The 27,601-nt window shown below is 40.2% G+C and overlaps 1 protein-coding gene across 5 annotated transcripts; it reads right to left on the reverse strand.

The window, feature by feature from the left end:
* Positions 1-88: 88 nt before the first annotated feature.
* On the reverse strand, positions 89-25,998 carry INTS8 (integrator complex subunit 8). 5 transcript variants are annotated; one of them, XM_010577090.1, is made up of 27 exons: positions 25,780-25,998; positions 24,088-24,262; positions 21,888-22,028; positions 20,935-21,006; positions 19,746-19,797; positions 18,557-18,739; positions 17,955-18,062; positions 17,095-17,250; positions 16,527-16,627; positions 14,935-15,076; positions 13,697-13,767; positions 13,375-13,550; positions 12,349-12,482; positions 11,611-11,721; positions 10,720-10,921; positions 10,045-10,166; positions 8,798-8,982; positions 7,278-7,311; positions 6,576-6,632; positions 6,429-6,490; positions 5,220-5,338; positions 3,252-3,355; positions 1,598-1,648; positions 917-990; positions 769-833; positions 622-665; positions 89-371 (listed from the first exon to the last, which is right to left on the reverse strand). In XM_010577090.1, exons 1-27 carry the CDS (start codon positions 25,907-25,909, stop codon positions 255-257), a joined length of 2,988 nt encoding a protein of 995 aa, XP_010575392.1. In that variant the 5' UTR covers positions 25,910-25,998; the 3' UTR covers positions 89-254. The 5 variants fall into 5 exon arrangements, 4 of the variants coding, with proteins under 4 accessions (XP_010575392.1, XP_010575394.1, XP_010575395.1 ...); XM_010577092.1 differs by lacking the exon at positions 25,780-25,998 and adding an exon at positions 23,285-23,346 and having other exon boundaries at positions 24,088-24,175; XM_010577091.1 differs by having other exon boundaries at positions 238-371; positions 648-665.
* Between the last annotated feature and the right edge of the window lie 1,603 nt (positions 25,999-27,601).

A 27,601-nucleotide genomic window follows, 5' to 3' on the forward strand; every position in this document is an offset into this window, starting at 1 on the left:
AAACTCAGAGTTGCTTTCTTAGCAAACTTGAATTCATGTCTTCAAACAAGCCATTGTGGAACTAGCTGAAGTTGCTTCCAGCCTTCTGTACAGTTTGTAAAAATAAGGGGTTTATTATAAGATTTCATCTATTTCTAAAAAGAAAGATACTAGACTGTAAATGTTGTATAAAAATTTAAATGAATTTAAAAAAATAAAGTCTTGAAAGATTTTTTTCACTTCCACACATTTTATAATAGTCTTCCAGTATTAGCTTAGAAGTACAGTTTTGCCATTGCTTGAAGAAACTTCTTTTTTCTTCTCTGTGCAGCAAGCTGTAGGACCTCCTCAGGATTACTGGCATTCAGCTCTGTCTGGCCAATGGCTTTTATCTTGAAACAAGAGAGGAGACATCACAGTAAAGCTGTTTCATTACAAGGCGTTTTCAGCACTACTTCAATGGGTGATTTATTTCTGTAACACACTATGCCACCCCACTCCAAACCAACAACCACCTCACATCACCATCCAGACTATTAAGAGTTACACAACAAAATTAAAACTGGAAGTGGCACTTCTTTTCAATGATGGTTTTGGGGGGGAAAGACACACTGAGGAAATCCCACTACTGTGTTAACTTACTGCTATCTGCCGCTTGTCTGTCTCGCCTCTTTTGTGGTGGAGATCTGAGGGCAAGTCAAGAAAAGACACCTGGGTAGGAAACAGACTTTTTCCAGCCACAAACACCCAGTATGAGCTTTCAGTAGTGGTATTCTAGTGAAAGGATACATGTCAAATACTCCAAGATGGTGACATCCCAGATGTATTCGTAGTAAGAATCCATAGCATCATGACTGAGAGAGAATACAGATTGGGTTATCTAACACATTCACATATTGCATACGTGTATTTATGAACTTTTTGTTGTAACATGCACCTGTTTTGTTCCTGCAGTGCCTTGAATGCAGTTTTATAGTCTACTTCTCTGAGGAACTGGCATAAAATAGCTACCTGTAAGGAAAGACTCACAGGTGATTCTGACAGCCTTAATTCCCCACAAACAGATCTTCCACAGAACACCTCAGTAATCCCACCCCATTTCTAGGCCTAATCAAGTGCTTGTTTCCATAGCAAGCAAGTTCTGAGCACCCAAACTTCGAGAGCATACACAACTCATTCTGAAATATCAACAGCAGTAGTAGCTGAAAGGAAGAAAAGGGTTTTTACTCAAATCTGAAGGGACTAATCCAGCTTCCAGGTTTCTAAATGCATTTAACAGCTCTTAAATCAGAGTCTAATATAAGCCTTGTTACTTCTTGGAGAATGAACAAGCTCACTGAACAACAATGGCCACATGCGGTTATCATGAAGAACAAGGTGTTGGGAACTCCAGACTATTACTACTTTTTACAACATTTCCAAGTATGTGTTTGTTTACTCATTAATTTCAGTCCTTTTAGTGTCCTAGAAGCAACGGTAACAACAAAATCTACTGCAGATTGCATTTACAAGGAAAGTTAGATTCAGTTTTACTTTTTAGAAAGCTCCCCCCCTCCTGTAACATCAAAATATTTATAAACTAATGTTTTACTTAATGCAATGATGTTTCACCTCTTACCTGGGTGTGACAGTTGAGCAAAGAGCAACACTTGATCATTCTTTTTATCACCTACAGAATGGTTAAAAAAAAAAACCACAAGTTTTGAAATGCTAGTATTGGAACACAAACAGCAATTTTTTTTTTTTTTAAATACAAGGAACCAGCTAAGTAGCTATCTACATTCTTCTAACCCCCCAACAATTCCTGGATTTTAGCTCATCAACTGAGCTTTCATTACTTCAGAGACTTCACAAGGGTATGATGCATGCTACAGAACAGAGCGCCATGTTTCTGCTAATAGCACCAGGCTGTGGTCTGTTAAAAAGCTTCACCTTCATCACCTGCTGCCCACAGAAAAGGCCTGACTTAGGTGGGACCAGAAGAGCAAGCGGGTTCCCAGACAAAAGCTCTCGCACCCAGGTGAGCACGTGCTGGTGAGCAGCAGTGCTGCTGTGTGACAGCACAGTGGTCCCAGCCAGCGCTCCTGCACCACTGTAGCCCAGCATTAGGCACAGCTTCGACTCGGCTGTCAACGTTCAGGATCCCAGACAGCGTCCGAAGGTCTCACTTGTCATATGAACCCAAAAGGAGCAGCAATCAGGCAGGGTACGTAAATAACCTCCTTCCCTTCCTATTGCCTACTGAAACACAGCCTACAAGTAACACAATGGTTTCCCAATGAACAAGACAAATGCCTGGATAAAGGTTAAAGTGACTGCAAGATGTCACTGGAACACGCTGTGGCTGGGACTGAAGATTCCTCCCAACACACACAGTTAAGGGGTTCTCACTCATGGCCCACTTGCAAGTGACAAGCCACTTACTTGTTACACCAACTTGCAAAGTACACAAGTACATGCTGTGTAGTGCCACACCTCCAGCACGCTCTGACAATGGTAAGTTACAGTCCCACCCATCTCTAGGCAACCTTGCACAGTGCTGGGATGCAGCTCTCCTCACTGTCAGAGTCTGGAAAAAAACACTAGTGTGTGTGCGTGAAAAGGAGCCAGTGTTGTCTGGATATCACTGCTAAGGCAATCCATACTCCTATCCCTCATCTGTGTTAGCTAGAGCAGACAATATTTCAGAAGTGCTCAGACAACACATTTATGTTCCTCTGCACCATGGGTGGAAGCAAGCAGGCTCCACCTGAGCAACACCAGCACCAGAAGCGCAGCAGGAGCCGGACGTTTCCACTGGCTGGGAGCTCAGGTTGGTGCTCCAGCACAGCTGGCGAGGCAGAGCGAGTGCAGCTGGTCTGCCCACCCGGCACAACACGGTGCAGCCCTGCAGGGACAATGAGCTGGGGGATCGCCTCGCCACACCACACAGTGATGTGTGCACTCTTGGCTTTTTCATTTGCTCACTACTGCACTGGAGTCCAATACCAGTGCTTTCCCAGTGGCTAGCTCTGCACGTTCAGTCTCTATGAACTAGCAGAAAAGCCTTCTGTGCTTCACCAAAGGAGAAGCTTCAGATTTTCTATGGCCTTCAAGCAACAAGCAAAGAAAACCAGACCTATGAGGATTCATATCCCTAAAATGCATCAAGATATAAAGTCTTACAGGCTACAGGAATGCGTGCATCTTGAGCAGTTTTGTCTCTACATAGAATTAGGATGCTGACTGAATCCAAAGATATTTTTGTACATCTAAATCCCATTTTAACTCACCTGGTCTGTGTACACATCTGGTGGTACCATCTTATTAAAGAAGTCTGAGCATACAGCTCCTGCCTGTAGGTAGTAGTGAAGGGCTGCTGAATACTGATTTGTTGCTGCAGTGGGAAAAAAAAAGCAAAATAACTTCTTAAAAGTAAACACAGGAGTTATTTCTAAGACACAGATCAAGTGTTTATAGAATTATGCAGATACACATATCTCATAGCTGAATTCTACTGGGAAAGTGACTTGCATATCATTGTTTAAAAAGCACAGACACGCAGGAGGTGGTAAAACAGTGATAGAAAACTACACAATCAGGAAAACTAGCAACACAGGCAAAGTTCTACCTTTTGAGAATTACTTTTTACTTTTCAAGTATTTGATCTTAAACCCATCAACCTTAGAGTGGAAAAGAAGTTTGCCTTCACTGAACTTAGCACAGTGCGTGGTAGCGAAGGAGTTTAGTTGGTGTGAGTTAGAGGGCCAGCTGATGCCACCACACATCTCATGGTTCAGCACTAGTTTTACTTCCAGTAAGTTCTTACTGAACGGACATGAAGACAGCCTTCAGGGGCTCTGTAGCAAGGGCAGTCTGCTTGTCCACGTGGCTTCCGAAATACAGACCTGACACATGCCAGGAGTGCTCCAACCATTGCCCTTTCAGATGCCAGCTTCTGAGGCTCCCTACATAAACTTCCTCCTTCTGGGATGCTGCTCCGCTTTGTATGAGCAGTGAATACTGCCAGCTTATAACCCTGAGTCACTCTCCCATATATAAAGGTGACAGCACTAAACACCGGATTAAGATCCCTCCCCTCACCCCAAGGGTTGTAAAGCATCTGCTAGACAAATTTGTCTCCTTTGGAAGCAGCAGGCTTGGATTTCTGCACTACATCTTACTGCACACCACAGACATCCTTTCAGCCAAAAACCAGAGATTTGTAAACATGCACCTTGCCTCCTGCAATAGCCCAAAGCACCAGCAAGTAGATGGCAGAGGCACAGCACATACCCTGTTTTATCGCTAGAAAAGAACCATCTGGCTTAAATGCTAAATTTCACTAGAGTCGTCTCAACAGATAATTTAAGTGGAAGAAATGCCCAACTACCTTCGAGGAAGGCTATGACAATGTCCTTCTCCAGCACATACAACAGATAGTACTGTACTTGTCCGGCTATTTTCTGAAAGTTTACTCTTCAGCACCTACCTCTTTGCACTCTCTTTACTCACACTTAGAAAGCAAGCTGCAGGAACTGACTCTGAATTGTGGAATAATTTAACAAAGCATAGTATCATATAGACTGGGCAAGATTTCCCCAGGCAACTGCTGCCCTGGTACAGTCTGGGTGCATATTGTGGTGCCCAGGATCTGAAACTCTTCACGTCCCAACTCTACTGGCTGCTCCCAGCTGAGGAGCAAGGATAAGTACTTGGGAAGTAGCAGGTGAGGACAGAATGACAAGGAAGAGCTTCCTATCACAACCAATACCAGATCAGGAGTTCAGGTTTCCTCATTTACAAATCCTAGATATTTCCCTATATAACACAGATCCTCTCCATTCTGCTCATCTTCTGCTCCAGTGAAGCTGATCTCCACATTTAAAACCAAGCACTATTCACACAACTTTCCATTCACTTAATAAAAGACTCCAATGTTAGGGATTTGAGTAATTATACCACTCAAGGACCAACTGCACTAAAAAAGTAAAGTTAACAATGACTCGTGACTCTTACAGTAAAGTTTCCCTTACCCTAAAAGCAAGTCCGCATGACCCATCGAAAGCTCAGTCTCTCTGTGGGACTAGACAACGTCCCAGACAACTTCACCGACCTTACTGCATCTGAAGATTTTAAACTCATATATCACTTAAGCTTCTTTTCATAAGAGGAAATCCAAGGAGGGTTATGTCAAGCAAATCTCAGAGAAGCAAGGTACCCTTACACACATGCTAAAAATAGACATTGGTTTCACTTACCAAAATAAATATCTGCCTGAATAATTAACCAGAAGTGGTTGTTTGCGTTGATAGTCAATGCATAGCTGACAAGCTCTTTTACTGTAACAGCCACAGCTTCAAAGTCCACTGATTGAAGACTAGAGAAAGAAAAAAAAAAAAAAGGAAGAAAAATAATTCCTAAATTATTGTTTTGGGTTTTTAAGCACTAATCTGACTTCCGATCTAGTTTAAGTCCAAACCACCTTGCATTAAGTGTCAAGCAAAAAATAACTCCAGAGAAGATTTAGTGTGGACTAAAACTACTGTTGAATTGTTCCAATACAGTACACATGACAGAACAAATACACCCTTCACAGACTTGGACAAAAAGTCAGAACTTTATCGGTGGCTGATACCATAAAAGGGTTCTATGCAAGAGTATATGTTCCCAGTTTCAAGAAGCTTGAAAAGAACACCTGAAACCACTACAAATTTATCACAGCACCTGCATGAATGGCCACAGACAGTAATCTCTGGAAACTTGCAGAACTAGCCTGGAAAGGAAGGCTTGGAATGGTTTGGCACATTGCTTAGGCAACCTTTCCCAAAGTCCATGTGGAAACTCCATTTTAAAACCATGGTTTTTTCTCACCCTACTGCTGAATTCTGGTAACATGGAAAACAACTTTCTTCTGCTTGACCTTATACACTGAAGTCTACATCAGTAACAATGAGACTATTCAATCAGACCAATTAAAGACAGATTAATCACACTAAGCATTACACTCTCTCTCTCTCTCACAAGAGTCATCTCTCCCGATGCATACACGAAATCTGAAACAGTGAGGTTCTAGCCCCACAGAGCCTCTGAACTTCATTGGAAAAATACAGTTCAATCCAGCCAGAACAAATCAATACATATCCCATACCACTTAGTATTTTGGTAATTATTCAAACATACCTCAAAAAATATTAGTTATTTCATATTAAAGTATTATACAGTTCAGTAAAGCACACAGCTAAAAAATCCTTCAGTTTCTTGTACCCGCATCTCCAGCAGGAGCATCAAATTAGGAGCAAAAACCTCCGTGCAATCAGACCTATCTGCCCACAAACAGAATGGGGGTCAGTGATGCCCTTACATGGCAAAAATCACACTAACACACAATAACTAATACACAGTAACTGGAACCTAACCAATTATGTAAATGCATATTTTGAGAATTGGATTTTTATTTATCATCTTACTTGGGGATGGATGAGGGCCAGATGGAAATGTGCTCTGCTGCAATATCATTCACAATATCTTCCTAAGAGAAGAAAGATGGTAGGAGAAATTACAAAGAGAAACATTTCAAGAAAACCAAGTAAGAAGTTTATGATATATATACTAACCCGAACATTATGAAGCTTGACAAACAAGGACAGTATTGTGGTTAAAACCAATGGTTCCTGTAAGGAAAAAAAGATAGTACTCCCATGAACTAACAAAACTCCACTTTCTTCCCTAAGATTTAAAGCTATGTAGGAAGTTCTGACTTCATTATAATTTCCCATTGAAACAGGGCAATATTTTGTCAAGAATCCTGCAACACAAGGATACTGTGAGAAAATTTCTGTAGAAAGTCTTTAATTACTTCAGATTTTCCTGAATAACTCCTTGGATATAGACTTCACTTAGGTTTTACACATCTTTACATTGTTTCTGTGGCTACTGCCTAACAAACTTAAGGTAGGTATACCACAACTTTCTATGCATTTACAAACCCACAAGCTATAAACAATTTCCCTTCCTCTTCTGCTGCTTAGTTATGATGCAAGTAGCAGCTTCCTTCTCCCTCCAAAAGGAATGCTTTGCTTCATGACAGCTGCAATAAAATATACTCCTAAGGTTAACAGATCTCCACTGTCAGAATTCAGGATTTTTTTTTCGCAAGTTATTCCACACTGCTGTATGGCAGGTATAGCAAATTCAGAAGTTTTTCAGCCATACAAAACACCTATATAGCTGTCAGATTTCCTGGAATTTAACAGGAAGAGTCCAGAAAAATATTGTATCAAAAGGAAGTTCTGGTTGAAAATACATTCTCAACTTACCCGAAGCTTTTTGATGAAGGACAGCAATTCACTTCTAAATTAGGAACACAAATACCCATGTAAGTAATCATCCACAACAGAGAATATATGCAAACTTAATACACTGGAAACAAGAGCCAGCAAAGCAAATTCTTCACATGCCAAAATACGCCTTCACCTTTCAGTTTACAAATGCAGGGTGAAATGCAGGTAAGTGAAAATGCTCAAGCAGGTCATTCACTTTTAATACAGTCACTAGCAAGTTTTACTTCTGCATTTAGAACAGGTTAAATGAGGTATCTGTTATTCCATCAAGTTATAAAAGGCATGAAAATCACTTTATAGTAAGTCAACCATTGACTCTAAAAGGGAAAGCAATTGAACTGTACTGTGATTCTCCAAGCTAGGATTGCAACAATGACCTACAGGCTTACAGAAGAGGGTACACAGCGATCATTTATAACGTACATTGATTTCTTTGTCACGCCATATCAGAAATTGTCACCATAAAACAATCCAGACAAGCACAGCCTGTTTGGAAAAGGTTTCACTGTTGCTTTTCCATAACAACAGGGTCACTGCCCTTTACTATTTGAATCAGAGGGGTCAGAAAATGTTCAGTATCCTAGAGTACACCTGTACTGCTTCCTTTTCCTTGCCAGAGTATACAACTGAAACCTACAGCAAGCACATACCCTCCCTACACCCATCCCACAGCAGCATCAGCAAAAGCAGCTGGCCTTTGGGCACACATTAACCTGATTAGGTCAAGGAAAGCAAAGAAACAGTCACTAGTTTGACAGGGACACCTTTTCCAAGTTTTTAACATGGAAAGCTGTTCAATGTAATCATACATTCCAGAATTTACTGTAATAGGCAACTTATAATCAGGCTTGGACTTAAGAACAGGCTGAAAACACTTACTGAGTGGACAAATTATCCTGAATCAGTCAGTCAGTCAGTTAAGGCCAAGGCTGGCAGAGGTTAGGTAACTGACAGTGAAATTACTCCAGTCAAGAATATTTTCTTCCTTTCCCTCTTCCCAGGATCTCAGCTGAACTAGAATTTAATTTCAAGATTGAGTAACATTTAGCTTTAGATTCAGAAACCTAAAGCTAAGTATAGAAACCTATGCTGCGAGGTGTTTAATAGTTATAAAAGTAGTTAACCAATACAGTCAATGGATTCTGCAGAGCAATTCTATTTGATGTAAAGCAGACACCTCCAGTTGGTCAGCTCAACTACCCTCTAGATGTCGTTGAGACTTTACTGGAAGATCTACACTGATTATAATGGGAGCACATGCATACATGCTTTGGTGTCTGTGTGTTGACCTGAATCCCACACACTCCTTTTCTCTGAAAAGGAAAAAGTCAACACATTACCACTAATATCCAACACCACCAGTGGGCAGATTGTTCACTCGGAGATCTTTAGCTGCTGCCACCACTCTGATAGTGGAATCCAGACAATTTCTGAATGGAACATGGGGTCAAATATACAATTCAAACAGTCCTTAAAAATAATTTCAGAAAACACACCTGTACATAATGCCCAGTGTAGACTCCCTGTGTTTTATCAAACTCACTCTGCCATCATTCCCCCGTTTGTGCTGGTTGGACACACTGCAGATTTGTACAACTACTTCCCAAAGGTCTTTAGCTGTCCGTCTACTTTCTTTGGGACCTGGAAGTTCTTTGCATGTAGCAGCCAGCAACTGTCCCAGCTATGTAATACAAGAGAAAAAAACCACAGTAACTACAGCTTCTCTGAATATTGACTACAGCAAAGGAATTATTGGCATTTAAAACAGCTACGCAAGTGATTTTAAATTACAGACTACAAAGCAATGTGACTAAACTTTGCAGCAGAGGACACTGATGAGGAACCTGGAAGACAGGAATTAAACAGAGGATTTTTCACTTAGTTTCCTTAGAGCATATTTGCTTACTACAGGCTCCAGAAAACAAGCTTTACACTCTACTTAAACATATTTGCATAAAACCTAAACCCCATAAAATATAGTTTTACAAAGACTGGCTACCCTAGAACTCCCTTAACTTTCATATAATAATTAATCTGAACTGAAACTGGCACCCTCTGCTATACAGAAAAAGCTGAACCTCAAAATGGAAATTAGGAAATACCACAGGTAAGCAGAGCAGGCCAAAAATTAATCTCTCCTGTAATATGACCTGCATTCAGCTTTACTGCCTGACTTTGAAGTAGAAACATTGCTGTAAAACCATTTTGAAAACAAAGTTTCAAAAAAGGCAGTGCTTGAATGTCCCCACAAATTCAACACTGGTGTTGGGTTAAAAAAATGGAACCATTATAGCATATTTGGAAAACAAGTATCTTAGGAACAGAAAAACAACCAAACATGAAGCCTGAGATCTGTACAATTCTTATACCTCCTACATGAATCTAGACTGAGTTCCAGCTGAGAGGAGAGTCCTTTATGGAAGTGCTACAGGGTTTCAATCAGCTTATGGATCATAACCACACACGCCTGATGCTTATGGAACCAAGCTCAGTTGGCAGCCAACAAGGGCTAAGAGGCAGTTTGTTTCATCTGTTCTTGCAACGCAGCCTCCATGTCTTTTGTCGATGGTCAAACACACTTGTTGCTTAGCCCTGCTGCCTTCTACACCAGACTTAATTCATTACAGCCACAAAACTTGACACTCTTGAGACAGAAGGGTACATGCTTTTAAAAGTACAAAAGACTTCAACAGGAAAAAGTTGATTACAGCTTGATAAGGCTTTGAGACTTAGCACTCATTACCTTCACATAAGGATTAGTCTGAACCAGAGGTAATGGAACTTGCATGGTCAAATACTCATTCTCACACCAATTTAACAGGAAGGCAACACATTCTTCAGCTATAACTTGTCGAAGAGGAATATCTGGAAGAAAAGGGGTTCTTTGCTTAACTACTTTTTTTTTTTTTTTGAGAAAACACACAGTGTAACACGAAAACAAGCAAAACCCATTCCCTCTAATTAGCCATTTCTGTTCCATATCTATCACAGAAAAACACGATGCTTAGCCCTGTAAGAGATCTCACCTCCGAAAACTAGGAGCAACAACAGCTTCCTCTAACCACAACAGTACTATGTTACTCCCTCAGTGTGAAACCATGCGTACTCCTTTAACAACTAGCAAAACTTTTCAGGTAAAAACGCAGATATGTTTATCCTGTTCAACTCCTTTAAGTGGCACTAAAAAGAAACTGTCAGTGTTAGCAATATGTAGGCATAATGATGTTGCTGTTCTCATTTTCAGCTTCTTAAAACTAATCAAACTTCTAAAGTCTCACTAAAACCAGTGTCAAACTTTACTATTGTTTTTCCAGTTATACACCTAAATGGTATATCTACAATACAAAGTTGGGTTTTTTTACCTTTCTCTCAAGCTTTGTGCTTTACTGCATCCCAGGAAAGACAGCAAGGTACTTACCAGGTACTCTCATTTCCAAATATCCTCGGACCCTGCTTATAAGATCAGAAGGAGGACGTTCTCCAGAAGCACCAGCTCCAGCTTCATGAGTGTAAATGTCCAGAAGCAGCATTTCATTCAGCATGACTTGACGGAGTTTTGGAGAAAACTCTGTCACCAGCTCCAAGCAAGCAGCAAAAAGCTGTTTTGCATGGACAAAATCCTGCAATAAAAAAGGATATGCATTAATGATTCCTAATGGATTCATAAGGGAAAAGACTAAGAGTTAAAGTGCTGTTCAGCTCTATACTGGCTGAACCAGCCTCAGCATCCATTATCATTAGCATTGCTCAAGCATCTCACAATTACTGTTTATATTTTTGAGGCCTTTGGACTTGCTATTAAGCTTAACAGTTCCAACAGTTCCAGATTTTTCAAACAAAACAAGAAGTTTAAGCAAAAACATACCAGAAGTAACTACTGGCATTATTAGGTACAGTTTGGCTTTGCCTTGTAGTTTAGCAAACTACAGTATTGTCAGTTACAAGGAAAATAAACCAGCATTCCAATAAATTCCTTATGCAAAACAGTCAAAAGAACAGTACTTCATATCAGTAAGTCAAATCACTGCTGGGTTTAGATGCCACATGATTTAGTACATCATAATCAAAACTTCATATGAATGAAATTATCTCCAGGCCCAACTCACTGGAAAGCCATTATCCCTGCTCTGCTGATGGAACTTTGAGAGACAGAAATATTTAACCATTATATAACAGAGCTTGTTACTACATCTCCCTCACCTCCCAATTTTTCAATTCTTTTTCTCAAAAAAGGCTTTCCATATTTTCAGTGGTGTTAAAACTCCATTGTCCAAACTAACTAACCAGTAACTTCAGATGGGTTGCTCACCTTAATCGCACAGCAGTGTAATCCCTTCGCCATAAGGATGTAGACCAAATCCCTAGTCAGATTGTCTTTGATTCCTAAAATAACATTGCCGTAAACATTTGGTACTTCCCACTGGGAGAGAAATACATAGGACATTTGCACAGAAACAGGTTTTAGAATTCACATTGCTGCTTAAAACATTATAAACAAAACTCAAATATTGAAAGTGACTGACATCTAAGTGCCAACTCTTTAATTTTTACATCTAATCAGAAGTAATGTATTGCTCACACAGAAGTACAATAAAAATGGCTAGCTACTCTACTTTGTTCATACTCTGAATATGCAATAATTGGGAGAAAAAACCCCACAAAAATATGAGAATCTTTACTTAAAAAAAACCAAAAACAACAACTTTTCCTGTCTCCCGCTCCCAGCTTTTAACGACAGGAATTTAAACTAAAATAATGTTGCTAACTAGTCAGAACACTGAAAGCAAAAGTTACAGGAATTTGTTTTCTCACAAGGAAAGCTTGTGATACAGCCAGTAATTCCTTAAAACAAAGTTTATACGTTTTGTTGTAGTACTTTTCACAGAGAATGTGACTTTAGATATGTATCGTCATCCTTATTAAACCATCATTATGCGGGGGGGGAATCATATGGAGGGTCTATGACAAAATGTTTACTGTTCACTGCAGTATGATACCTAACCAGTCCTTGAATTACACACTCTCATGACCACATGAAATAAATTACCTTATTTGAAATCGTCCAGAATTGGCGTTCTGAAGTCATACCATGCAACTCAATTAAGATCTGGCGAATCCTCCAAGGATCTACTGACAATATGAGCTGATGCTCAAGCTGGCCAATATTGACACTTGCCGAAGCTAGAAGAAAAGCAATCAGGTCTCCAGCACGTTCCTTCTTAATGTAGATGCTTACATTTCTTTAGTATATAACATTTTAAACATAACACAGCAAGAACAGCAGATACATCAATGCTTTCATAGGTCCCACACATCCTTTCGTGCCCTTCCACAAACACCTTGTACTAGCTTCCCAGCTCCCCTGACCTAAAGGACTGCTTGCACTGCCTCCTTTTCTCACACCAGCAGCTCCGATTACTCCCTTACCCTTGCTACAGTAAAGCAATAGGTTCAAGACCTGCACAAAAAAAGGTGTTCCAATACTGCCTTAGTGAAAACATGCATTTTTCACAACTGGCTTAAGTCAATGCAAGACTGTATTAGAGCTGAAAGGGTAAGTTCTTTCCAGCTCCAGTCACCATCTGGCACCTCTTATGTTAGCTTTGACCAGTGCAGCTGCACAGCCAGCCAGCTATATCTGGGAAATGAACTGGCCAAAAAAGTCTGTGTTTCACTTTGGTAGGTTTAAAACTTTGTCCGGATGGTACCCCTGGTCCAGCTCACCACACAGTCACAGAAGCATTAGTGCTGGTATAAGTCCAGAGGCAGGGTGCTCTTTCTGGGAACAGCTGCCACAGCCAGATTTGGTTCAAACCAACTGCCACACCTCTCTTTCACTTGGTCAGTTAGGACACATTCATTTGAGCATATCTGTTATACTCATTTGAGATACAAGCAAATAACAGCCACTTTCTTGAACAAGTAGGACATTCACCAACTAAAAATGGGAAGTATTCCCTGTAAAAACATTCTCTCTAAACTTTTTCTGAGACCTGACCTGCACATAGTAACCTCAAGCATGGAAACAGGTAACTGCCTGCATGTAAGTTAACGGAAATGCTGTGAAAATTACCTGGGATATCATAAAAAGAAGTCACAGGCTTTGTGCACAGGTTGATTCGAGGAGATCTCTTCCGCATTTGATCAATGAGCAGCTTCCGTTCATCATCTTTCAGGAGTTTTATGAACAGCTCGTGAGATGATATCATGAAGACAAGCTGAAGATCTTCCAAACCCAAACACAAGTTTCTAAGCGAATAAAAAAGTTAATACATGAGTAGGAAGAAGCTGCTTATTTTTCCAGTTATAAAGTTCTCAAAACATTTATTGTCCATTGTCCTGTATTACATTGCTTATAAAGTCTAAATTCATGTTATCTTAATATGGGTACATACTTGAGAAATGCTGCCATTTTTCTCTTCAGTGCTTCAGAAGCATTTTCCAAGTTTATTGATCTTGAACAAACCTGGGAAAGAAAGCAGAAAATAATTAAGCAGCCTTGGAACACTTTAAATATTTAGTGACAGACAGTGTTACTGCCCAGTTTTCTGACTCTGAGTATCAGCCAGTAACCCTCTCTCTCAAGGGAGGCAACAAAGTTATCTGATAAACACTGTAGCCATCACAGATAAATCAGAGTTTCTTTCAACCTGTACACAAGACAGCCTGTTTCAGACAACTGTGATCTTCCTTCAGATCACAATTCACATTCCTTTTTCCTACTCCTCTGATATTTAGGTGTGCTGATGCCAAGTGCCACAGTATCAGTCAGCCTCACAAGATCAAGTACATAACAAAGCCCTTTTGCATTCGTTTAAAAATGAACCAACATTTCTAAGTACAAAACCTAAGATTCACTAGGACTAACAGGTGTTTGTTTTGTTTTTTTAAAAAAAAGCAGCAGTTGAAAAATAACTAGATAGTTGAATTCAACTGGCAGCTTGCAAGAAGTAATTTTTCTTTTTGAGAAACATGTTTAAGTCCTCATATGAGCAGCTGATGGAACAGCTTTTACTTGCTCTGAAGTACAGTCAGTCAATTTTTGCCAGATCCTTGAAGAGACAAGCAAAAGGCTCAAATCAAGAAAAGAAGATAGGAAGAGAACAGCAAAGCAACAAAAGGATTAAGTTTAGTTTGAGCAACAAGTTTCCTAAAAAGCTTCACTGAGGGTAACAGTTTAGGTCTCACACATACAGTAACTCAGGATCATTTCATGACATGCTAACTTTTACAACAAAGCTGGTAAGGGAAAGCAGTCCTCTTCAACAGGTACTACTTTTTCTAGTACCTCTCTCTATCTTGGAGAATTTGCTTCTTTGTTCCTTGAAAACAAACACTCAACAATATCTCTATATAATTTAATGATGTCAGGAATAGCAGCAATTTCAAATCCAAGCTGAAGCAACAGGTCAACACTGGTTCCTCCCCAACAGATGGAAATGCAGCTATGAACATAGATGCAAGACTATCACAGAGTGTGAAGAAGTTGAATAAAGTTTGAGAAGTTACCTTACAAAGTATTTTTCTCTGCTTCAGAAATCTGAGCATTACTTGCAATAATAATCCAGTTATATGGGGAAGAAGATATCTCACTAAATACCATCTCCCCTTCTAATTTCAGGTAATTTCTTACCTCAAGGAGAAAGTCTATTTTCTCTTTACTGGGTTTCAGGAACAGTTGACAAAACTGAATATCAATGGTTTGACCCTGCAATACATCACAGACTGTGTTGCACACGCAGACTTTGAAACAAACTTCATCCAGAGCATCATTGCTGCATGAACGCAAAACCAAAAATCACAGAAGGTCTCTGACAAACACAGAATTGGTATCACAGCAAAGCTCCAGGTGACAGATCCCAAGACAAGTTCGGAGCACACACCTCTGCCCAAGACCACACTTGGAAAAACTTTACTCAGGATCTACTTCAGTTTACCCAGGACCTCACTTTCTCTAAAAGAAAATTCCCTCCCTGCCCACAACTCTGTTTCACATGCAGACTTCATTATCACTTCAATCTGAGCACCACTGGAACTCCAGCTAGAGCAGTGCTACTGACACAAAGGTGCATTGCTTCTTGGCAAGCACGCCCTGAGCATGGCTGACAGCCGAAAAGACTTCAGGAGTATTTATGCATCTCAGAATACACAATCACTGGACAAAAATCAAAACAAATAACCAGAATCTATGGCTTCCTTCTCCTAATCCTTCTCTGTGTGCCTTGACTAGATTGTAAAGTCGTGCTCCTCCATTCTTCTCTGGTTAGTACTTATCACTGAAGGTGCTCCGTATCAGCCATATCAGAAATGAAAACACCCCTAGACAGTGCTAGGCTACAGCCTCTAAGGTCCTCTTCTAAGAGATGCTTATTTGACTCCTCTCTGGTTGAAGTGAAAGCTGAATTCAGTTAACTACTAAGCTCTTACACAAGAGGCTGTCACCATCGATACTTCTTTTTCCTCACACACGTGTTTGTAAAACTGAGCCTCTCTCACTTCAACTGAAATACTTGTAGGCACCTTCCCTTCAGAAAAGAATTATCATCATGATTATATGGAGATGTTTTCCATATAGCCCTGATTCAAGTGCCTAAGCTCCACAGAAGGTTGAATTTTGGGTGCAGCCACGTGCTTAGCATTTCTCAGTTGGGAGCCATCCACAAGCTGCCCTTGTAATGTGCCTAATTCTCTCTGCTTATTATAAATTTTTTCCTTATTATAAGTGTACCATACTAATCCTTCAGCCCTGGACTAGTTCAGCAGCACACAAGGCTTCTAATCACAGGTAACTACACTGCCAGTGTTCCCAGTGAAGTACATCTCCTACAATATTACTGCTTTGTATGGTTAGCCTGACCAGCTTTGACTTCAAGTTTTAGAAGACCTCTAAAGAGGCATTGACTTAGTTATAAATTTGTATATATATACACACACATATATATGATCAGTTATGACATAAGTAAAAAAAAAAATATCAGTAAAGTGGTAAAATTAAGTGTTAATACTCATTAAATTTCTCCCATACATGGCCACAGTGAGATACATCACAACATAGCTCCTTAGTTGGAAGATGTAGTTCAGACTATTGCTAACAGAAATAAAGGCTGAAGTTTCTTGGATGCAAGTAATTTGTTGTTAAAAGATTTTGTATACTGTCCATGAAAAACATAACTCATGAAAATCGCTTTTCATCATCATTGAACAGATCATTATTTAATGCCTCACCCTTGTTGAGCTTTTTGGAAGAGTTCTCTCAGCACCGATTGCCTGAACTGAACAGGTAAACTGAGGGCTAGATTATCTTCAAGGAATATCTTCACTAAGTCCTATAACACAAACACAGTTGGAATAGTCAATGGATAATGCAAAAGACACAGATAAAGTGATTTTCTATCTGGTAAAAATGATGAAACTAACCAAGCAGCTTGCACCCATATGTAATACTACAATTCATTAAACAACAAAGTTCTCTCTCATCTGAGAATCAAAAAACCCCAAACTTGCACATCTCAGCAGCAACATTCCCTGAAACCCAAAGAATTAGATTCTACCTGAAAATTCCATACATCAGCTAGTAGGAATTACTTACATTATATGGAATCCAAGATATTTTAATCTAATATGTATCAGATTATGTTATATTCCCACATACGTGTGTTCTAAAACTGTATGTTAATGGTTAACTGGAACACTAAAATTTGTTAAAATCCCTATCAGTTCAGGTGGAATCATCCACATGGAATGATAAAAAAACCAACCCTCAAATATATGTGGGTTTATTTAGGCACCCTACCTGATAGTTGCCAGATTTCATACAGCTATGGATTTGACTATAAGGAGTTGCCTGTTGAGATGCATCATCAGAAGATGAAGTAAGAACTCCACAAGCTTGACAGTACCCAGCTAACCGTTCTTCATCTATGGTAAAATGAAGTGATGATGAACCATTCTGAAAAGTAAGAGTTAATCAAATCTTAGTGGCCAAAGTATTATGAAACATAAGCTTAATTCAGAAACAGAAACTCACAATTTCCCCAAGTAACAACAAAACAACAAAAGAATGTGCATGTACACACTTTTTTTAAAAGCATACTTATATATGTGCTCTTCACAGCTTAGACCATGTTTTGTCTATTTAAATAAAAATCTGAGTTTTGCAGTTTTGGGAATATAAATATGAAGCAAAATAAAAAAGGAAGCATACCTTAACTGTAAATTAAAATGTTGTATTTTTTAGAAGGTCAGAACATAGACAATCCGATTTCCAATTAGATAGAAAAGAATAGGAAGTCCTGTATGGTTATCTTCCTCAGAAACACATCACCACAATCAAAATACCACAACAGACACGGAATGCACTCTTCAGTCGAGTTAATATTAGCACCAGAGATGTTATTCTTGCATCAATACAATTTGTGTAAGAGAATATGCATTACAAAATGTAGAACAAAGCAGCAATATATTGCAGCTGAATAATAAAATTTCAAACAAGGCACAATGTGAAAAAAGAAAAATTGCTGTCAAAATCCCATGAAGTTTCTTAAAAAACCATGTGTACCCATAACAGTTATTAAATTGCTAAAGAAGGAAGCAATAATTTAGCCAAGTCTTTTTAGAAGAGTTGAACATATATGCTAATAAAACACTCACTACCTTTGCAATCAACTCCTTTGTTTTGAAAAACTTTTCTTTAGCATTTTCATGAACAGCTGGATTTGTAGATCCTTGTTGAAAATAGATTGCACCCAAATCATAGCAAACCTGTAAACAGCATTGATATAAAACATATTATCTTAGAAATCTATATAACATTTTAAGTCAAGATTAAGTATTTCAGCTCAAACCTTACATGTACTTTATAAACTATTCCTAGTTTTATCTAATGTACTAACGTACACTGCATACCTTTCCCCACATAGATCAACAGTTTCCTCTTTAACTGAGATCTCAGTATGAATAATTCTGCATAAGCATTACAAAATTACAGAATGATTTCCACATAATCGTTAAGAGCAATGCAATAAGCTGTCCTTGCCATATAATGCTTTACTCGGGGGGTTGTGGGGAAGCAACAATATTTAGTGTTGAAAAAAGTTCTAATAATGTAAAAATGAACTCAATATCTCACTGCATTAAAAAAAGAACATAGGAAATATTAATAGAAAAATACTGCAATTGATCTCAAATATATTACTTCACACTTTGTCTGAAGAAATAGATATAAATTGAAAGCTTGAATATAGAATGTAAGCTACCTGGCACTGTATCTCCTCTGCACTGATTTTCAGTCCAGCTGTGGAACTCTCTGTTTCTCCATTCACCATACCAGGTTCCATGGCTAATAAATCCAGAGTTCTTATAGTGTGGACATAAAGATCTTTGTTTAATTTAAGTGCTCCTTCTAGGACCAGGATGGAATCAGCAGCCTGTTCTTTCAACTGTTAATAGTTCAAATGCATTGAAAAAATTAACATCTCGGTTTTGAGTTCAGCAGTGGGTTTAAATTAACTCTAGAAATGTAACAGTACAGTAAAAGAATAGTAAAAATAATTGTCCTTATACACCTGTCTTATTGCTATGTAGAATCTGCGCCTGTATTTCTTGTACAATAAAGAAATTTCTGACTTCTATTTCAGTTTCAGGTACTAAGAGAAACAGGATCAAACCCTTACGTACAATTGAAACAAAACATTTTTCTGTTTCACCTACACCTTTTTGTCCATTTTTGGAGCATTAAGTTATGCAACAGTCAGATAGTAAATTTTAAGATCTTATTTCACAGCTAAAAAAAACCTAGCTTCTACATGAACAGCAAGATTTTTTCAAAAATTTTGATGAATCGGTAGAACAGTTAAACATCACTCATGCTCATCTATTTGAAAAAATATGAAAAAGTAAAAAATTGTAGAAAATGTATAATACCAATCATTGACTGATTCCAAGTAGTACAAGAGCAGGAAAATGAGCTAGGCTACTTATGAAAGTAGAGGGTTCGTTCTTCCTCTTTCTTCTCTCAAAGGGAAACGCTTTAGGCACAATTAGCATTATGTTGAAAGCTACATACAGAAAACACTCAGCTACTAAATCCTTCTAAAAAAAAACCGTTTTAAGTGTTGAATTTTGCTGCCATGTGATTTTGCAGCTTGAGCATGGTATGGTCTTAATTACTAATCACACATTGACTTTGTAGAGGCTTGTTCAATTCATATGGCTCCAAGGAAGGGCTGATGAAACAATACTTCAATCACACACAGCAAATTCCATACTACATGCACTGCAGAGACAACACTGTCTAAAACGCACACAGTGGAACTGTAGCAAATACTAGAAGTGGCAAATATAAATGTACTGAATCCAGCAAAACTGTGATGCAATTGTTTATTTCCTGTCCATTCATATTTACATGTAAATTCAAGCAAAAGTAAGAGGGGAAAAAAGTCTCACCACTTTCAAAATATTTTCAGTTAGTTCCTTTTCTTGCTGCATCTGGTTCATCCTGGAAAAGAGAGAGAAGAGGTCAAGATCTCAATTATAAAGCAAACCTGCATGTTATTTTACTTCATGTTCTAGACCACAACAATTCATTCATAGTAAGTTTTACTTAATTACATTTTAAACATCATTATGCAGGAACTGACTGTTCTTATCTATCTACATTTCAAATACAGAATTACATAATGACAATATAGCTTTGGATGAGAACGCGGTTCAATAAAATGGAAGCTACAAAGTTTTCATTGCTTTTATCTTTAAAAATCAGACTGTTAATATTAGCAAAACTATCATGACAAAATCAGCTTCCACAGCCTCAAGTCTCTTGAAGCTTCACTATTTAAATCTTTTCAAGCATGTGTCAGGGGCAGAAGTGTGTTGATGTGTTTATGTAAAAATTAAAAGTATTTTTAAATTGTTTCCCCATACAGAATTTTTTGATTCAGGATCAGACTCTGATATGTATATAGAACAATATGAGATTTATAGTAAAATGAGTAATAGTAGTAGTATTTTTAATCAACATACTTAACAGATTCTCTCAAACAAGTATGGCCTAATGCGAGAGTATAAAACATGTGAGAAGTACCACTGAGATACTTCTAACCTTATTGGAGAAATTTGTAACATAAAAGTCAATTCCAAGAACAGGTTGTAACTAAAGCCACACAACTTCTAGAATGCAAAATGAATATTGACTTCAAATTACAAATTATTGCCTAATGAAGCAAATGAAAATACTTCATTATTTCTCAGGTTATCATACATAATGCAGCAAATTCCTATAATAAAACAACCATATTAAGTTAAAACAGGATGCAAGAAACGTACCCTAAGTTAGAGACTAAGCATTCTGCCTAGGCAAATTGCTGTCTCCCTTTCTCCCATGATTTCTCATGTCCCTATGAACTTACAGATATTATAACTTATTAAAAAAGTGGAACAACAGACAAGTACATATACGTATCAAGCGTGTCTGACAGGAAAGTAAGAATATACTTGAAATAAATGCAAGTTTTCCATGCTACAACTAGCCACTTTGAGCAATTGTATGTTATTAACATGATTTAATCCACTTAGAAATTAAATTTCTGATTACAAAACACAGAAGAAACCCAAACAAATGACACCTGTAACTTACACATTTAACTGAGGTGGACCAGGTTTCACTTGCTTTACAGGAAAACTACTTTGAACGATGGTCCTTATGGCCCTACATAGGGGAGAAAATTAAGCAAAGAATGGTATTAGCCTCAGAAGCAGATTACACGCCTCTTAAAAATTCAGTTTATCATTTCAGATACATTATACCATTAGAATATATCCTCTACTCAAGAGCACATCTAGTATTTAAGAAATGCTCTTATGTCCATAAAAAGCTAGAAGACAGCAAGATTTTTACCTTTATAAGGTAACAGTTCAAACTACTCCCTTGACTATTTTTTTAGGGAACAAAACCAGCTGTACAATAGCTTTTCAGACTCAGCTCCTCCCTATAACCTACCTACCTGTAGATCACAGAATCATAGAAACATAGAATGGTTTGGGTTGGAAGGGACCTTAAAGATCATCTAGTTCCACCCCCTCTGCCATGGGCAGGGACACCTTCCACTAGACCAAGTTGCTCAGAGACCCATTCAACCTGGCCTTGAACACTTCCAGGGACAGGACATCCACAACTTCTCTGGGCAACCTGTTCCAGTGTCTCACCACCCTCACAGTAAAGAATTTCTTTCTAATATCTAATCTAAATCTACCTTCTCTCAGTTTAAAACTGTTACCCCTCATCCTATCACTACACTCCCCAATAAGGAGCCCCTCCCCATCTTTTCTGTAGGCCCCCTTTAAGTACTGGAAGGCCACTTAAAAGGTTTCCCCAGAGCCTTCTCTTCTCCAGGCTAAACAACCTCAACTCTCTTAGCCTATCCTCATAGGGGAGCTGCTCAGCCCCCTGATCATCTTCACAGCCCTAAATTCAAGATCACAAAATTATTATTGAGATTTTTTTCTCCTTCTATGTACAAGTATATATAGAGAAGAAAACATTGCTTTGTTCTATCATGATTTTAAGATTATTGCCTTAAAGTAGTTTACCATCTGTTGTAGAGTAGTATTGCCATTGCAGTGGTTGGGGGCAAGCTGGACAGGTCTACATCCACATGTTTAGTTCCTGGGGGAACTTTGCTGATACACAGAAGTTCATTCAGTAGCATGTTCAATACAGGAACAGACAAGCTATTAAAAAAACCAAGAGAATCAGATACTTCATATAGTAATCCTACTTCTGGAATGTTTAAATAATATACACTACTGTTCACTACTATATTACTACTTAACATCCCATGGAAGTAAGGGTAGTATGTTTACTTAGCATAATGAAATGCTTTGTATCAGATGACATTCTAGGTGAGGTATGTAAAGCGGTTACCAGTATTAGCAGCATAAATTAAGCCCAAGTGGAAGGTTGCCCTGACAGCTAACTACTACTATGCACCACTGCATTAGTCCGCACAGACACATCCCCAGAATAATCCAGTCACCTGTAACAGCAGGTCCCAACTAATAAGAAATTCTTTTCAAAGTAGTCCCAGATCATACTTCCAGAAGGTAAACAATGACAGTTCCACTGCAAACGGAATTTCACTCACGTAAAGGGAACATTTCTCTGTGCTATCATGGCTTATCTCCCTTTCTGCAACATCCACTAGCAAACAGTGCAGCTAAAACTAGGAACTGGAGTAAAGCACTGTAGAGCATTGTAAGCTGTGTTATGTAAAATATACATTAGCTGGGACAGAACCTTCCTTGATAAAATGAGAAGGCATGCAGGCTGGACTGCATCAATCCAAGCTTTTGAGGTATAATTTAACACAACTGAAACACCATTACTAATTCAGACATTACTTGAAATCGGAAGTCATCAGCCAGAGTACTTTTCATCTTGTGAAAAAATTTGCATTCATTGCAACCAGCATTGAAAACAGCCAGTGAAAATACACTTCTAGCAACTAAAGCCAGAATTCCTGTTTAACAATTTTTAGGTCTTGTGTTGTATCAGACTCCAGGTCTGCTATCAAACTATCATTTTAAACTGACAAGCCCTGTTTTTACTATGCGAGGTCCAGGAATCTTGTTCTCATTGGCAAGAGTAGAACATCATTCAACTGTTTATAAACAGCACAAGTTTTAGAAAAAAGCTTGGCTCAAGCTGTTATTTTATTCCTTTTTAACTACCATGACTGAACCTTTTGGTATAATCAGTTAAAAACCAAATGCATGTTTCTTAATTAAAAACAATCTTAGGCTGCATGAGCTAACAGAGCAAGAACTCTAACTACTATATAGAGATGCTAAATTAGTAGTTGAAATGACTTCAGATTGGTTCTCAGAAAAACCACCACAGATGGACAAAACAATCCTATCAAAACAGAATCAGTCCAATAGTGTCATACATACAGTAGGGCTGATTTTTGAATCAGGATTATACCTACATTTTAAGAAGGTACTAATCAACAGAAAGTACACCATGAATAAATGTCAGTACAAATTCCTCCTGCAAGAAGAGAAGCAGTCATAAAAAAAAACCCCAAAAACCCAAAACCACTCTTGCACACATTCATATACATCTGCTTTCAAAGCTAAAGTATATATAAAAAAACCCTTATTGGATACCAGATACTTTTGTCCATACAGTATTTTCACAACTAACCACAATAAAGGTTTCCGTTCATTCTTTGCAATTGTGCGGTATCTTGCAAAGGTATTTTGGCAAGCGATAATCCTGCCTCAGCTTTCAGCAGCTGAAATCATTTGAGTTAAAAAAATTCAAAGGAAAAGTGCAAAGGAGGAGTTTGTCCATTTCAACCACTGTCAGTTCAGTGATCTAGTCTGCAGATATATGGAGTTCTTTACATGAACAAAATTGGAGCAAGACCTCCCAACTTCAAGCATGTCAGAATGGGGAAACTTAAGCTAGTTTTGCCATTGAAGAAAACGTAAGCTAAAATTCATCTTTATGCAGTTTAGATGTGCAGATCTTAATGTTTAAGACCCACTATTCTTCCTCTCTAAATTATGAACAATATTGATTTGCTCACAGATGTTGCCTTTATCAAAACCCTTTTCTAACTCACAGATGAAATCGAACTTGATTTTGGTTGTCACACCCAAGACTCTTCTTAATGTAAGGAAGACTCCGTCACAAAAGGGAGCAAGACACATTTCCTTCTGTTAAAATAAAGATCTCAAGCCACTTCAGTTTTGTAATTTCAGCATGAAGATGTACAGACTATACCTTTTCTCTAATACATCCAAATCCCACTTCAGATGAGCAGCAACTTTAAGAGCAAGAAGTTTTAAAATGCGGTTTCTTTTGTTATCAGGTGGTGGCTGGACTTGGTTCTGTTCATTCACTGATGGTTTCGAGGCTTGTTCCAGGAACTGGACAATCAGCTGTACAGGTGGCGGATCTGCAAAAACACAGCCACTCTTCAAATTCTTTGTAAGCCCAAAAATTAATTTCATGTTGCAGCTATGAACAGGGATCTTATCTCCTTGTCATTTATACAGCTGACACTGTCACCTGGCAGATTCTAATCCCAAAGGTTATCTTGCTTATGCTGACTCAAATCATACTATTAACATATCTTTGTCTAACCTTCAAATTTACTCGACCACACTCTCATCTTTTATTTATTTTCACTATTTTTTATTAACTACGTTTCAGTGCTTGCATCTACAAAAAAGATGTTGCCTATTGAAATCACAAGTTTGCTATTGTAAAAATACATATCTAGTTGTAATCCTCCTCTATATTTTAAAATATATTTAGAAGCAACTGCAGGTACTTGAATACATTTAGAAGATACTTTCAGACTGATTTAAAAAAAAAAAAAGCGCCCCCAAATCTCTCCCTTACAATAAGACAGTCTCTCCAATACCTTTGAGCTGTTATGAAAAACTGAAGCCAAACCTTAACTATTATACTCTCACTGAACTTTGTGAAACATAAAAGTAGTATGAATCAATATTTTTAATTGCAAAACAACAGTGTAAGATCTAAGCACAAAGATATAGCCTGGCTATGCTTAAATTTACTTTTTGTAGAGGCAATACTGTCCCAGATTTTCCCGTTTCCTCCACCTGCTTGTAGAATTCGGGTATTGAAAAAGATGATTCCCACTTATGATTGTCAAAAGATCATCTACTTTTAAATATGGTCACTTTCTTGTAATGCATCAGACGAGGTTTCTATTCGTTCCAGGTCTAAGAAGACAGAGCAATTTCAGCACTGAACCTTTAGGAGGACTCTAGTTTCCGGCACTAGCAAGACTTTAATGGGAAAAGAACAGCTGAAAATGGTAATGATTTTTTACGAACAGCGCTTCACGTTGCAAAAATAAACAGCTTGTAACATTTCGGCGAGCAAAATTCACGTAGGCGAAAGGAAGAGTCGCCTACCACACAGAGAAAGACGGAGAAGCGAAGCTATTAAACAGGAAAGTTAACGTGTGAAACGGGAAAGACACATCCCTGCTCGCGTTAACAAACGCCGCACCGCCGCGGCTGCCCGCCCACTGGGCCCGCCCCCCCGCAGCCGCCGGTACCACAGCCTACGAGCCCCGCGCCAGCAGACGACCCCCCCGCGCCGCCACCCTCCCACCTCGCAACCCCTCGGGCGGGGGCTCGTTGGCCGCCGCGTCAGCAGCGCCGGGGGGGAAGCCAGAGGCGAGGGAGGGAGCAAGGGGGAGGCGAAGGAGGGCGGGCGGCAGCGGGGGAGGCGGCGCCGGTGCGCGGCCGGCGGCGCCAGCAGCGGGCCCCGGGAAGGCGGAGGCAGCGGCCGCGCTGCAGGCCGCGGCGGCGAGGGACGGGGCCCGCAGGGAAACGAGCGAGCGGTTCTCCCCCGGGGCCCCTGAGGAGCGAGGCCAGGCCGCGCCCAAGGCCGAGGGGAGGTGGCCGCCAGCAGGGCCGCGCCGCGCGCACGCACCGGGAGAGGGCTTCTGCAGGTGCTGCTCCAGCAGCGCCTCCTCCAGCAGGAACTCGAACCAGGAGGTCTGCGGCGGCGTGCAAGGCCGGCTGGAGGTGGCGGCCTCCCGGTCCGCCGCTTCCGCGCTCATCGCTGCCGCCTGCCCCGACGGCAGCCGCGCGACTCGCGCCCTCCCCCGGAGGAAGCGGCGGCGGCAACAAGATGGCCGCCAGCCACCGCCCCCCCGCCGCGCAGGCGGGGGGCGGGGCTACGTGCGTCTCCGCCCCCCTCCCCGCGTGGAGCCCCAGCCGGTAGGGCAGCCCGGGGGCGGTGCCGCGGGGGAGGCCCCGCCCACCACGGCGGGGCGGGAAAGGTGGCGCTTGTGGGGACGCGGGGCCGGTCGGGGCTGAGCCCGGTCGCCTCCCCGCTGACCTCCGCTTTAGCTGCCGCGGGGGTCGCGGCTTGGCGCGGAACCTGGTGGAAGAACAGCCGAACCCTCCGAAATGGGTGGGAGCGTGAGCTGGCGTCACCTCCACCGTGGCGCTGGCGCCCCTCGTCGCCCCCAGCACCACCGCAGCCCTCCCTCCATCTGCGTGTCCACCGTGGCCGTGTCCCCACAGTGGCACCCCCCGTGAGGCCTGGGGCCCAGCCCCACCTGAAGAGGTGGCTCTTGCGACCCACCCTCACAGCGACAGGCTCCTAAGTCCTCCCTTGCCTTACCGCTCCCTCCTTCCCTTCCCCTGCTGCTGCTTAATTAAGTAACGGTAAATACATTTTTTGATGTGCGGTGACTAGCGGTTACCTAAAGAAGATGGCAAGAAGGGAGTGCTCAGAGCCGGGCCCTTCCAGTGGTCAGAGCAGGCTCCCGCAGCTCAGCCTGGGGTAAAACGCCTAATCCTGCATCCTCCTCCTGCCCATGCACACCTTAATGCCTTGGGAAAAGAAAAAGAGATTAAGGCCTCGATCCGTGAAGAAGGGCAGATTCAAATCAAGTGGCAGAAGCAGCTACTCCCTTTCAAGCAGTTACCTCCAGGGTGACTCAGATGTCCACGTTCACATAGCCCGTGTCTGACTGTGCCACGCTCTGAGCTGCAACTAGCCAGGAGCTGGTTCTCGAGGTTTTCAGATATCCCTGCTCCTGGGATGTCAACGTCTGGGGGACAGGCAGGATGACTAGCAGAAGCTTTTAACTATTTCAGTCATTTGGCTGAACTTCTCAAATATTTTACCAAGAAAAGAGCTCACAAAGGCTGCACAGCAAGTTTTCAATGTAGATACACAATGCAAATTCTTTTGCCCCAGTCACTGCTGTAAGCGACTAGGTGGTTTTTCCTTTCCTACAGGACTGCGACTCATCTACTCAACAGCCACGACTGGGGATACGGCATCAAACTAGTGTCCGGTGTGGCCCTTTCTTAGTCTCAGACCATCTAACTATGTAGCTAGACAGTGACCTGCCAGCCATAAACATTCTGCATTTTGCTACAAGTGACCCAAGGAGAGAGAAGAACTTTCCTCTTTCTCATCTTCCATGAAGACACAAGTCCATTACACGTCCTGACTACAATGCAATTTGTTATCTTCTGTCGTGCTTGTTACTTTGTGTCTTCAGTTATTTGAGGAAAAAAAAAATTATCTACTGGTTCAAACTTCCTGAGTTACTGTTTAATGCATCCATACGTAAAATGGATGCAATTCAGAATATGAATTACAAAATAATCCTCCGGGAGATCATAGTTAGTCTGTTAGCGTTATTTGTAGCACATTGTTCAAATTACTCTCTTTTGGAAGAGACATTTTACCAATAATTATGCTAAGCTTTACTTGATACCAAGTTCAGAAA

Source organism: Haliaeetus leucocephalus, unplaced genomic scaffold (genome assembly GCF_000737465.1).
Source record: "Haliaeetus leucocephalus isolate CR32 unplaced genomic scaffold, Haliaeetus_leucocephalus-4.0 Scaffold555, whole genome shotgun sequence".
NCBI classification, from domain to species: domain Eukaryota; kingdom Metazoa; phylum Chordata; class Aves; order Accipitriformes; family Accipitridae; genus Haliaeetus; species Haliaeetus leucocephalus.

What these genes read in the sequence shown, in the direction of transcription:
- INTS8 (XM_010577090.1), bottom strand. Translation starts at nt 25,909, where the DNA reads ATGAGCGCGGAAGCGGCGGACCGGGAGGCCGCCACCTCCAGCCGGCCT. An exon ending in AAATAGACTTTCTCCTTGAG is followed by an intron (nt 13,768 to 14,934) that starts GTAAGAAATTAC and finishes TTTCTTTCCCAG; the next exon opens with GTTTGTTCAAGATCAATAAA. An exon ending in CATCTTGGAGTATTTGACAT is followed by an intron (nt 666 to 768) that starts GTATCCTTTCAC and finishes ACTTGCCCTCAG; the next exon opens with ATCTCCACCACAAAAGAGGC.